Here is a 13,502-nt window from a genome sequence, read left to right as displayed (position 1 = left end):
TTCTTATGGGCTCCTGACCCCGTCATCAGTAGTGCAGGAATCAACGCCAACGAGACGTTGCTCAAGGCAACCCTGGGTGTCCTGTGGAGTCCTCACGGGCACTTTATCCCACAATTCATTGTGCGGCACCTATGGCGGCGCTCAGCAAACGTAGTAACTTGCAGTCAATTAACATTCTTTACTCTAGAGCAAGTACAAGTCAATGAAAGGCGTTGAGAAATGTGGCAAGGTGACTTGTTGGTTCGCTCAGTGATGATGAGTGTGCAAGTGATAAGAAAAACAAAATGCTGCAAAATTGTTAAGCTTATTAACTCATGTAAGCTTAAAATTTATTGTTGAAGCATTTATTTATTATTTTTTCAAGATGAGACAATTATAAATAATGGCATCTCTTATTTTAAAGTTATATTTGCTACCAAGCCTGTCTTTACTCACTTATTTTTTTCTCTGTTGATGATAGCGTTCTTTGAGAAATTCAGTGTACATCCATTCGAATTCGTAATGTAACATTTTCTTATTTCAGTTGATGTTTAGGAGACCATGCAACATCTCCCTACAGGAATTACTCAACAACAAGATGCAGTTAAACTCATAGATACACTTGACAATGATTGTGACAAATTATCCAACCAGTCCCTGGATGTCCAACAAGTTCACGCAGAAGTGGTAACTCAAAAACCTTTTAAGTGCAAGCGTTGTGATAAAAGCTTTAGCACAAGATCAGGGTGCAAGGTTCATGAGCAACATCACACAGGGATAAAACCTTTCAAGTGCATGTATTGTGATAAGGTGTTTAGCACATCATCACATTGCAAGAATCATGAGCGTCTTCATACAGGAGATACACCACATCAGTGCAAGCATTGCAATAAAAGATTCAGAACATTATCAGAATATGAAGTACATGAACGGAGTCACACAGGAGTAAAACCATATAAGTGCAAGTACTGTGAAAAATCCTTTAGTACCGTGGGTAACTGCAATACACATGAACGGTTTCACACAGGTGTGAGACCTCATAAGTGCAAGTTTTGTGACAAGCGCTTTCACCAGTCAGCAGATTGCAACATTCACGAGCGAATTCACACAGGAGTGAAGCCTTACAAGTGTAAGTTTTGTGATAAGTGCTTTAGATACCATGGGAATTGGAAAGCACACGAGCAAAGCCACACAAGAGTGAAGCACAATAATTATTGCAATGAATGTTTCACACAGTTATCAGATTGCAATGAACATGAAGAAGATCACAGAGAAAAACCCCATAAGTGCAAGTATTGTAATAAACGCTTTAAAACAACATCAGACTGTAGGAAACATGTGCGAATTCACACTGGAGAGAAACCTTTTAAGTGCCAGTATTGTGGTAAATGTTTCAGTGAGTCATCAGCTTGCAAGAAACATGAGCGAATTCACACAGGAGAAAAACCTTACAAGTGCCAGTATTGTGATAAATGCTTTAGAACATCATCAGATCACTTAAGACATGAAGGAATCCACACTAAAGGAACTAACCAAAATCACACAGGAAGGAAATCTCACACTTGCAATAATTATTGCAACAAATGCCGCAAGCAGTCATCAGAGTGCAGCAATGTACTTGATGTCAGAGGAGGGAAACCGTACAAATGCAAGTATTGCGATAAATGTTTTAGACAGCCATCAGAGTGCCATGTACATGAACAAATTCACGAAGGCATTAAGCCTTACCAGTGCAAGTATTGTGATAAGTGCTACTGCACTTTGTCTTCTTGTAAAAAACATGAGCGTACTCACACTGAAGAAAAGCGTTATAAGTGCCAGTATTGTGATAAACGATTCACCGAGTCAACCTCTTGCAAGAAACATGAGCGAATTCACACTGGAGAAAAACCCTTTAAGTGCCAGTATTGTGTTAAGTGCTTTAGATCATCATCAGACTGCAAAAGGCATGAGCGAATTCACACAAACGAAGAGTCCCTTATCATTATGGCCCCAGCTGGAAGTGTTATAGTAGATAAAATTTGTTAAGCAAGCAGGGAAGGATGCTTGAGATTTTCCAGATGAAAGGAAAGCTACTAGCCTGCCTGCGAATACAACGGTCACTCCTCGCTCCTCGCCACAAGGGCTGTTTCATGGGGAGAGATCATGAAACGTCCCTTACATTGTGGAACAAGGAGAGAGGAGAGAGGGCTGTATTCACAGACCAGAATGCCACAGACTAAATATTGGGTCTCAGTACTTTCCTCCTTTTCTGCACGCAATGGAAACTAGTTGATCACATCTAATTGAATACATAAAAAAATAAAAGCATATGGCTTTTAACAAATGTATTTTACTTTTAACATGTGTCAAGGGTAGTTGAGTAGTCAGGTTCTTGTTATGAAAATCATATGGTACTAGAAATACATTGCTGTCAAAGATTTTATCTGTACTGTACCTCTGATATAAGCTTAGAGTAGCTTCCCAATGTGTTATTATGTTGTGCTGTAGCATGTTAGAAAATTTCAAGACTCATGACGGTTGTTGACATTATCTGGTTTGAACTGGATTGGATCAGTCCTTGTAATGCTTTCCCTAACCTTTTGTCATTTAGTGACATTCAGGGCTTGTTCCAACCTCACCAATTATGCACTTGTTGACACCTTAACAAGTGTAAGTATGGTGAAAAACATTTCAGTGAGGTGGCTCACAATAATTTGCAGCATATTTAGCTTCTTATCGTGGTCTTCTTTATTGATCAATACTAAAGCAGTTCCAGTTAAGACGTTACAATAATTTACTGTAACAAACAATTGCCCAATTTTAAACAAGGTTTAGTAATTTCTGTTGGCATTACAAGTTAACACTTCCTGTTGGAATTCATTGTTTTAAACTAAAGTCAAGTTTATATGACCCCCATCGTTTTATTATTAAACAGTTCAGTTGAATCTCTCTGAGATGGACACCTTATCCCTGGTAATTACTCTAGTTTTAAAAGCAGTTACAACATTGCTCAGGACTCTAAACATCCACTGGTCAGACTGATTAAGGGCGGGGGGATGACAGTGGGGGCCGACTCCCATGATTCCCCATTTGGATCCTTCTCTTCCTTTTGAGCAGGCTGTCAGAGGGCTGGAAAGGGGAGAAAAATGACAAATATAGTGAATCTTTCCTACAAGATCCATAATGTATGGTTATTCATGGGTTGCCAGTGATGACACTCTGCTCTCTAACAAATGGTGCCTGGATCATGCACAGTGCTGGATCCAGGCCTTGAGATAAGGGGGGGCCCGGTCATCCAGACTCAGACCTTCGAGCCTCAGTTTGGTCCAAAAATAAGGGGGGCGGCTCCCCCCCGGGCCCCTCCCCTGGATCCGCCACCGCTGGGGGTGAAAACACCCCTTTTATTAAACAGCTCGTATGTTTTGTTTCTCCTATGTCGTTCATGGGATAATACTCTAGAGAACTGTTTCGTTCGAAATTGGCTTTCTCCACGAGCGTGTGTAAGCATAATTCTTGAAAAGACAAAGTGGAAATTTTCCTTGAGTGCTACATTGGCAAAGCAAAGAGAACCCTGAGCAAAACAGCTAGTTTTTCATAACTCAATTTCCAGGGTCTGCAAAAGCAGGTGGGGAAGAGTGGGGGAGGATATTGAATTCTCATTGTAACATATGCGGTTACCTGCTTTCAGAGAGCAGGGGACGAGGCGACGACCCTTAAGTTCACTCCACCTATCTACCTCGCTCTAACTGCTTCTCTGCGGCGAACGAAGGTAGCCAACCTCGTCCTCAGGGTCTTCTCGTTGACCAAAATAGCTGCTGCCACCATATGGAAAACACCTGGAGTCAAGGTTAAGTGGGTAGCGTGTCTCAAAGGAAGGATGAGAAGTAAGAAACGTCGCGCGTTACCACACGCGCCGCGTTTAATAGCAAGAAGAGTCGTATTTGAAGAAGAAGGAAATACAGTTATTTCCCCCAAGTGAGATGTGCTTCTTGCAAGAAGATAACTGTGCATTGTTTTTAGCGTTTGTCATTTGTTATTTACGTTGTACTAAAATTATTGTGTTCTCATTATAAGGCTATTTTTCGGTGCACCGCTTTAACACAGCCCCTTCCTTCTACCTGTGAGGGTTTTTCTTGGTGTTTTCCCGCTCCTATTCAGTTGGGTGCCAGAGGTTTTTTTCTCACTTAATTCCTGATAGCTCGAGGCGAAACGCGGGAGCTTCACTAAACAGTGTGGAGGGCTATTTCTCTGGAGCAAGGCGGATAGAGCCAGGGTATCCCGCTCCATGATTAACAACATTTTCTTTAATCCAAAACAGTTTTTTTTACTTTAAAAGTTTCTGATTGGACAGCTGTCTTCGTAAAGAAGGGATAAATTTGAACAGGTTAATTTTCAAAAAAATATGGGCTCTCTGAAAGATGTGGAACTTTTATCAATCGTCTTACGTTCTGTTTACTTGCGAGCGAACTGAATTTTTTTTTTTTTGTGATCACTGAATTATCCAAAATCTTATCTGTTTAAAAGTACCGGTAACGAAGATAGCTAGAAGGCGGATTTTTGACATAACGTAACGGCCGTCGCATCCGTCATTTAGTAATTAAAAAACGGCTTCTTAGCATTATCAGAAACTCTTCCGTTAAAACTAAGTAAAAGGAATTCACTTACTCGCGCGCAATAGTTAAACGATGATTTTGAAATGATTTTTTACTGATTATGATAGACGTGCCTTTCAAAAGCATTTGTTTACACTGAAAAAAAGTTGTCTTGTCTCGGATAACATCTATCTGTTGCTGTCAAGACTTTTTGCGTCTGAAATTCTTCAACTCGTGCTTTTTTTACCCTAACTTTTTCATTCCAAGTCCTCGTTCCACCAAAAACGCAGGCGCAAACGTTATTGAAATTTTAAACTTCGCCTCTCTTTCATTTTAACCAATCAACTTACAGAACGTTCGCGTACGTCACCATGTGACGTCACAGTATAATATATAAGCACACGCCACACACGAGCGAGCTTCAGTTTGCACTGACTTTCACTGTGTATACTTGACTTACGTCACTGTAATTGAAAAGAAATTGCGCCTGAAATGGGTTGTAATCAGAGCAAAGTGAAATTTTCGCAAGTGTTTAAGAGGAAGAGGGTAAGAACAACTTAGCGATTGATGAACTTTTTTTAATAAATGAAAAATTTGCCAATTTTATGCATCTTTAGCTGTGGTTTTCGAGAGTGTGTAGCAAGGCAGCTGAAAACATATGGCGTCAGCCTTGCCATATAAGGGCACAAATTTGAAATAATTCTGACCAATCATAGGGAGTTATTTGTAGGCCCCATGTTGGGTTAACGTGACCATAAAAGGAAACATTTTTTAAAAATTCTGACCAATCATAGGACATTATTTGAAAGCCCACGTGGGTTCGGTCCCACCATAAAAGGAAACGAATTTGAATTTAAAATGACCAATCACAGCGCGTTTTCTCCATATCTCGCGCGTGCGTGGAAAGATTGAGCCGTTACAGAACAACGAGTGTATTCAGGGATTATTCTTGATCAGCTCAGAAGAAAGGCAACTGAAGAAAAACAACAAACAAACAAAAACGAAAATGGTTATAATTCTGGCCATTGAAACCACAAAGTCCCCAACGTTTCTTTGAAATGTAGCGATTTCTAGAAAAATTCAAACTATATTAGCATGATTTTACTGCTGTAACAGACAGCGCGCTCATATAGAATCATGGCTTTTTCAATTTATTGGAAGAATGAATGAGGTCTTCTAATATACATGTTGAGAATAAATTTATTAAAGATCATGATTAATAGAACAGTTTAAATCGACAACAACAAATTTCATTTACATATCCACCCTCAAGTAATAGCTAGGGAACTAATCGAGGCGGAGCGGGAGGAGGGGGAGGGAGAGGGGAAACAAGACATATTTTACATAATTCATTTTCAACCTCGGATAATGCATTTCTAGCACTCTGATTGGTTCACTCAATTTCGGTTATCAGCTCATATACCTAAGTTTGACCTTATATGGAAAACAAAATTCCTCTCGGACAAAGCGACGGAAAAAAGTAGATTTCGCGAGGTTTCTACCGACGAAACAACAGCAAAAAAAAAAAAAGAAAATGCCTTACCGGCAGTGTGTTAAACTGTTTGAGAAAAACAGACTAGACAACAGCAACAATTAAGACCTATATCAAATTAAGCAAATTCGACGCAAACTCACTTCAGAAATTTTATCACTCTGAGGGTCTAAGTGGGATAAACCGTCATCCCGGGGGGGACTCCCATATGAAAGGGGCAGGGACGCTCGTCGTCTCGCTTAGGGTGTAAATTTCGGATTTTGGTCTCACTAAGAGTGTTCTGGGCAAAACGCCATTATATTTAGCCGTAAAGGTCTCTTTTAGGGTTGCAACGAAGAAATGTTAAAAAGTCATATATTTTCAATTCGTTTTATTTACTCGATTCATGTAATCAAAAAACGGTTGGGCCACGCCCAGATTGGTCTCCTCAAAAGTTCCGACCAACATCCCCGCCCCATTCATATGGGAGTCCCCCCGGGACCGTCAGCCGTCCAAGGCCCAAAATTTAACCGTCAACCGTCGAAAAAAATATTTTTTACCGTCAGCCGTCAAAAATACAGACAAATTTTAACCGTTAAAAAGTTTCAAGGTATTACAAATCTTACTATTTCAGCTGATCTTTACGGGGATTCCTGCCCCTGAAAAAAATCTCTTAACTCGAAAAAGAACGTTCCATGTTTTAGCAAAAAGCTCTTTCTAGAAATCATGAATGTATTTGGAAATTTTATAAGTGAAAGGCCAAGAAAACCCCCAAAACACAACAGTTCATATTAATTCATATTAACTTTTAACCGTCAACCGTCAAAATTGGAATAAAAAATAACTTCAACCGCCAATGCTACCACCCCATTGAGACCGTCATAAGAGACTCCTTATTTCTGTGTTAATACGTTTTTTTTTTTTGCCAGGCAACCAAGAGAACAACTTGGTACGTTGACCTTGGTACGTTAGAATGCAGCCCTCCTCTTGTGCAGCATACGTCACAGAAGCCAGCCCCAGCCTCAAACATCCATTATGAGGACTTTTCTATTCTGTCTTTTATGACAAGAAAAGATCATTACGAGTGGGTGGAGATGTATGCTAAAGAACAATTGTTTGAATGCGTGAAATCGTGTGTAAACTATGAAGGATTTCACGAATACGGCTTCCATCTATTATCATTCACTCCAAGGCCCTCGTTGGAGATCAGAACTAACGATAATAGACACATCCATTCCCTTCCTTGGGGAAACTCCACGGCCTTGGAGTACTTTCTAAGGTAGGTACAACTGAGACAGTTCAAGGTTCATTGTAAGTACCCTGCGAGCAAGCTCACCTATTATGGCGAGCGAGCCGCGAGAGAACCTGCCCCTCGCACTCGCGTCTTCTTTCGCGTGCGGCTCTCGCGTGAACTCTCGCGACTCTCCCTATATAGAAAGCTTCCTCGCAGGCTAATTTAAAGTTGCTATCGATCTTTGCCTCGGTTGGAATCCAAGACAGTCTTGGATTCTGGATTCCACACCATGGATTCCGGATTCCAGGTACTGGAATCCGGATTTTTTGTAAGTGGAATTTGGATTCCGGATTGCATTGTTATTGGATTCCTTGAGTTGTATTCCGGATTCCATCCCGCTAAAAGTTCTCACAAGAAATTAAATTAGCCTTTGTGCAGAACGAAATTGGAATGAAAGAAGGGTAAATGTCTCGAAGGAGGATAAACGTTATAGTTAGGATAGGCCAAGGCGAATTGACGTTTTCTTTTCTTTATCATCCACAGAACTATTCCAGAAGCAATTGCAACAAAGGTGGGGAATGACCCCTTTGTTCTTGTTATCGACGATCTCGATAACGAGTCAGGCTATAGTAAAATGTGTGTTAGTCTGATTGAGAAGACCTGCCAGACAATGCAAATGAGGTAATTAAAAAATAATAATAATTAAAAAAATTGTTATACTTTCCTGGTCCCCAGGGTTGTCTTGTGTTCCCGAGTAGGGCGGCTGTCGGGGAGACCCAGCCTCGTTCCCAGTCGTCCTCGGCGATTTCGGATGTGACGTCACCTGTCAAGCTTGTCGCGAAAATTCGCTCTCGGTTCCAAGCCTCCTCTTATAGCTCGGATTGCGCGAAATGGCCTGGGTACGAGGCTGGGGGAGACCCTCTTCTTTTCTGCCGCCGCCTTTTTGGAAAGCGAAAAGACCCTGGGGAGGAGGTCGGCACTTGGGATTCCATCGTGTAAGGAGTGTCCAAAACAACTTAGTACAAAAAGCCAATTTTTTTTGTCGTTGTTCTTTCCTCCTTTTTCTATTCAACCTATTTCTTTTAAGTCTTCTCAGAAATGTAAGTGATATGTATAAATCACCAGGATTCTTTCTAGCAAACGGACGGAAATTTCTTTGTGTTACTGGAAAAGGCGCCCGAAATCATCATCATCATCATCATTATCGTCATCGTTAGTTTCGGAAAAATTGTGATCATTAACTGATTGATTTTAATTCTTTAGTCTCAGTTTGAAAATATCTATGCTCTTCAAAAGAATGTAAATAAATGAACTTAAGTCATTATATAGCTTTGGGTTGAATCTATATCGTGTTGATGTCATTCACTGACTATCTTCTTAATTTTCACAGGTTTGAGGGGAGGTTGAAGAGAGTCTGTATCAACAGACCATACGGTCTGTTAGCCTATGACCTCGCGATCAGGAAGCGCTTCAACCTCCCGTTTGCCAGGTAAGAACTAACTCAAATACTTTCTCTGACGATTAGTATTTCACTCTTAACACATTTCAGAGGTATTGCAAAAATAGTAATTATATTCAGTGGTCATTACGGGATCTTTTCAGAGGCCATCCCCAACGTTAATACTGCCGCGCTACCCAGGTGCCTCTTGGGATTTTCTGCGGTAGTCAAGGCGCAAGGAGTCTTCCCATGTGTCTTTGCGTTTTTGAAGCTTTCTTACGATCCTTGCGTCGCGACTACCGTCGAAAATCCCAAGAACAGACTGGGCTCGAGAAAGTGATGTTAAACATGCATTTGGAAATAGTGGTTTAATATAGACTAGTGAAACGTGAAGTCAGCTTTGGCCAATCTCAGGGACTCGCGTTAAGATAAGGTGGAAGCCTTAAAACGTTTGAACAACCGGTGCCTGGAATTGAACAGTTCGCTCCTCCCTCCGCTTGTTGGGTAATCTCGTACCCAGATCTCCCGCAAGACAAAGTGAGATCTGAGTACGAGGTTACCTGTAGGGACAACGCAGAACTAACTTCTCATATGTCTTTCACTGCTACCTATCATGATACATTCTGCAACTCAACTTTAATGAACGTTTTTTTTCTTTTTTCAGCTCTGAAATAGAGAATAAGTTAGTCGTAACCGATCGATTCTCTGCGGGCAAGCTGGCAAAAGCTACAGGTCAGTTAACAGCCATTGATATCTCTGATTAATGATGATTAAAATATAGATTTAGCCAGGATAGTTTTCACGCTTGAATTCAACTAACAAAACTTCGACCTGTTATCCGAGATTGGATTAGTCCTGGAGCGTAACAAAAAGGGTGACCAGAGCTGAAAGTGAATCGTTAAAAATTAAATGTCGAAGGTTAATATCGTAATTCAAACTAAAGAGCCCTGTAAAGAGACTTCAACCCTGAAGTACTTCTATCCAAGGGAAGGCGGTAGGGCGGGGGGGAGGGGGGGGGGGGTTACGCATTTCATATGGCGCTAATTTATTACACTTAGGATTTTAGGGTGTACTGGGTGACACGTGACCAGCGGATGTCAGGGCCTTTTTCCCGCCCCTAGGGGACGAGGTTGCCTTTCTTTGTCAAAAATGGCATCAGAAAGGATAAGGGGTTGAACCTTGGACTTTGAGGCGGAGAAACTTTGTTGAGTAACCTCCCCCCCCCCCCCGGCTCTTGCCTTAGCACAATATGTTTGTACAGCTGACCGTCATTTTGAAGAGGTTATCCTAGAATTTTTTTGTTCTTGGTCTTGCAGGTTTTCCAGGCAGACTTATTCCAGAAGATGAACTTAAAACCAGATGTTTCTGAAAAACGATTTACAATGGCAATTTTAACTCTAGGAATTAAGCAATCTTGAACACTATAGTCTTGTTATTATTATTTAAGAAAAAATCGGGCTGTTATATATTATTTACACTTATCTGATGTAGCGTTATTTATTATGATTGCCTCCTGTTACGAAGATAACAAGAAGACAGAAAGAACAATGTCTTAAGTTCTAAGCAATGTTAACTGAAGTTACTTTTTCTAAAGCTGTTATTGCGACACTATTGCGTGCTGTTCTCGATCTGCAACAACATTTCAAAACTATTATCTTCTTTTTCTACACAAAATACTGATATACGTTTACCTATAACTATTACCTATGCAAAACACGGTTTTTTTAATAATCATGCTAGAAATTTTTTCTACTACAAATGAACATTGCAATAATCATAGGAAAATGATAGTGTTATTTATAGCACAGAAAAAGTTTACAATACAGTTAGTATATGAATTAGATTAATAATACATGGTAGAAAAATATAATGTATTTGAAAATAGCGCAATCCAATGCACGAAAAACTTTTAGACGTGGGAAGTACTAACTGCTTTCATTAGCTTGTTAAATTCGTTGTTATGATGAAAGTCAGTCATTGTGTAGCACCCGTGATTTGAGAATGTTACCAAACTTTAAGTGGAATTAACTGGAGCTTTCCGACCAAACGTTCTTTTTATATCTCTATTACAGGTTATATTCCTTGTTCAGGGACTAACCGGACACTAAAGCGAATATAACCGTGAAAGTTAATTTATAGAGAGCTTAAAATAGCTCTGCATATACAATTTACACTCGATAAAGTGTCATTTTGGAATCGGATCAGACAATGACATCGTTGCTAAGGGTTGCACTATTTTTGTCATATATAATGTTTAACAAGAAATGCGTACAATAAATATGTGAACATTGAAGTTTATCTGCCTCTTGCGAGTGAGTTTGTTTTTTACTTTGTTGTTTCTTCCTTTTCTCGCTACATATTTTAAGATGTTTCAGGAAATACCATTTCCCGTGTTGCCTAGCCTGCGTAGCAAGCGCGCGTTTCCATATCGACGAACTCGCGCTGAAATGCTTGCTAAGCAGGCTCCCCTGCGCCCCGCCCGCTCCACCTCCCTATACCTAACTAGCCTTTCTCACCTCCAAGGAGCCTATTCTCAGGATTAATTAAGGGGTTACTGAAACAGCTAGTTGTAAAGTCAGGTTTTGTTCCCATTTTTCATTTTCCCGAATGCTCCGGAGCATAACACAACAAGATGTACATGATTCGCCTTATGAAGTAACAAAACTATTAGAGACCTTTAGATTCGAGTCTAACGAGTACGAGTACGAGTATACGAGATTAAACTGAAAGGTTTTTCGCGTACACTCAAACTTTTATTCACTAGAAAAGTTAACACGATTTCTTTTATTGAAGGAATTTTAGCCCTCTCTCGATCGTGAACTAGAATTCTAACACTTGATAACTAGTTTACGTCACTACGACATTTTCGTTACAACCCGTAATCGAATAACGACGGCTATTCCGCTAATGAATGAGTGCACTACTCAATATTAGGCTTATTTAGCACCAGGACGGGAACGTTGGTGGACGACGGGAAAGCGCGCAGAAAGGACTAAACACGACTTTCGGTGCTCAATTTGCCGCTCTGCCATCGGTCAAGCCTGTAGTTTGATTTACGCTCGCCGTCGTCGACTGACGTTCCTGTTCTGTTGCTAAATAAGCCTATTGTTCTCGTTGTCCTCGTCTTGGAATCTAAACTAAGGTCTCCAGTAACGCATGGGTGAATACGTGATCCTCTGTCACTTCAAGGCCTTTCAGATTCCCCTGCATCACTCAACTAACAAAAAAAATAATGAGAATTCTGAAAAAAAGGTCCAATCGTCACACCCTGTGCTACTCATTTCATTTTAACGTGAGAGAACAGTCAACACTTAGCGGCGCCAACATCGGTTTTCCCGTGGAATGAAGTCTAAAAAACGACACAAATGGCGTGCCACTACCCAGATCTCGGTAGTGCTTCTGATTGGTTGAAGCAAATTTCCCTCGTGGCACGACTATTCAGAAGCACTATCCAGATATGGGTAGTGACGAGTCATCAGTATGGAAATTCCGCGCTCGTTTCTCAGACTTTCATTTCGCGGGCAAACCAGCAGTGGTGTCGCTAAATGTCGGCTGTTTTCTAAGGTTATAAATTCAGGGTTTTTTTTTCCCATTTTTTATTTCCCCGAATACTTGGGGGCAAAACTTAGCACAACAAGATGGTTTGAAGCAGCGAAACAAAATAGATAAATACGTGATCAACTGGGATTACTGAGTCTTGAAAAACTAAGCATTATTCATGCACAAGAAAGGTGATAGACTATGAATTCATGTATCAATGTAAATTCTTAAAAAAATGTAATGAGAATTCTGAAAATCGGAATAATTGCTACCCCTTGTGCTACTTACGTATTTTGGAAATCCGGCTCCCCCTAAATCCTCTCACACCCCTGAAATGACAGTTTTCCTTGCACTTTTCTACGCTTCAACAAGTGAAATCCCTCGGCTCCTCTTGATTATATCTTTACCCTGACAAGGGTATTCCTTTTTACACTTAGGGCCTATTTAATTGGAGGTGGGGGACCCCAGATGGGTGAGGTAACATGCAGAGGGTCACCTAACCTATCATGTACACGTGGTCAAATTAAAATGAGAGATAACATGGATAGGGGGGGTTACCTCACCTACCTGGGGTCCCCATCTCCATGTTAAGAGGCCCTTAGACTCCTGATTATCCTTTTTATTCGACATGCTTTGAGATTCACGAAAATAAAACGCGTCAACTAAGACATGTAAGTAGTTTATGGGAAGGTGAATGTGTATACGGGAAAGAGAGTCAACCTCCCAGCCGAGTCAACTTTAGTGTGCGTATATATGAGAAAAAAGGTGACCCATTTACCCGAGAAAACAACTAGCCAATATAGCGCTCGTGCCTGCTCTGATTTGTCTAAACTGCGCTCGCGTATACTCTTATTGTCTCACTTTGACCAGGTTGACCCGGTCAAACTGAGAAACTGTTTATATAGAGAAACGTTGATTCGGTTAGATGTTGCCTGCGAGCAGGCTCACTAGCGCGAGTTCGGAAAAAATTTGGCTGCGGAACCCGCACGAATAAGCCTGCTTGCAGGCTTGGCTAGCAGGGTGACCCTATCAACAAAACAGAAGGGCGAGGATCATCCTTTTGTAAGGAAATGTATGAAAAGTTGGCTCGGCCAGGGACAGAGAGAAGGCTGTTTTTGCAGGTAACGCCCAGCTTTGGTAGGCGGGTGACCCTTGCATAAATGGGTTCTTAGCAGCACAGGCTTCCTACTGTGAATGTAATGATGAAACTCATGAGTATCAGAGAATTCCTACACACCAAATGTACTGATGGAATCCAATAGCACA

The 13,502-nt window shown here is 40.8% G+C and overlaps 2 protein-coding genes across 2 annotated transcripts; both read left to right on the top strand.

Annotated features, from left to right (window-relative positions):
* Nucleotides 1–104: 104 nt before the first annotated feature.
* Nucleotides 105–3,053, top strand: LOC140943041 (uncharacterized). The gene is made up of 2 exons (XM_073392075.1): nt 105–316; nt 524–3,053. The coding sequence occupies exon 2, from the start codon at nt 541–543 to the stop codon at nt 2,005–2,007; it is 1,467 nt and encodes a 488-aa protein (XP_073248176.1). The 5' UTR covers nt 105–316; nt 524–540; the 3' UTR covers nt 2,008–3,053.
* Nucleotides 3,054–4,984: 1,931 nt separating this feature from the next.
* Nucleotides 4,985–10,065, top strand: LOC140944372 (uncharacterized). Its single transcript, XM_073393528.1, has 6 exons — nt 4,985–5,099; nt 6,954–7,303; nt 7,802–7,939; nt 8,649–8,747; nt 9,361–9,428; nt 10,013–10,065. The coding sequence occupies exons 1-6, from the start codon at nt 5,046–5,048 to the stop codon at nt 10,063–10,065; spliced, it is 762 nt and encodes a 253-aa protein (XP_073249629.1). The 5' UTR covers nt 4,985–5,045.
* Nucleotides 10,066–13,502: the final 3,437 nt, after the last annotated feature.

Source organism: Porites lutea, chromosome 7 (genome assembly GCF_958299795.1).
Source record: "Porites lutea chromosome 7, jaPorLute2.1, whole genome shotgun sequence".
In the NCBI taxonomy this organism is placed as follows: domain Eukaryota; kingdom Metazoa; phylum Cnidaria; class Anthozoa; order Scleractinia; family Poritidae; genus Porites; species Porites lutea.
The sequence above is the reverse complement of the archived record's forward strand: the minus strand, read 5'-3'. Positions and strand labels throughout refer to the sequence as shown.

What these genes read in the sequence shown, in the direction of transcription:
- LOC140943041 (XM_073392075.1), top strand. Translation starts at nt 541, where the DNA reads ATGCAACATCTCCCTACAGGAATTACTCAACAACAAGATGCAGTTAAA.
- LOC140944372 (XM_073393528.1), top strand. Translation starts at nt 5,046, where the DNA reads ATGGGTTGTAATCAGAGCAAAGTGAAATTTTCGCAAGTGTTTAAGAGG. An exon ending in AAGTGTTTAAGAGGAAGAGG is followed by an intron (nt 5,100 to 6,953) that starts GTAAGAACAACT and finishes TTTTTTTGCCAG; the next exon opens with GCAACCAAGAGAACAACTTG. An exon ending in TTCAACCTCCCGTTTGCCAG is followed by an intron (nt 8,748 to 9,360) that starts GTAAGAACTAAC and finishes TTCTTTTTTCAG; the next exon opens with CTCTGAAATAGAGAATAAGT.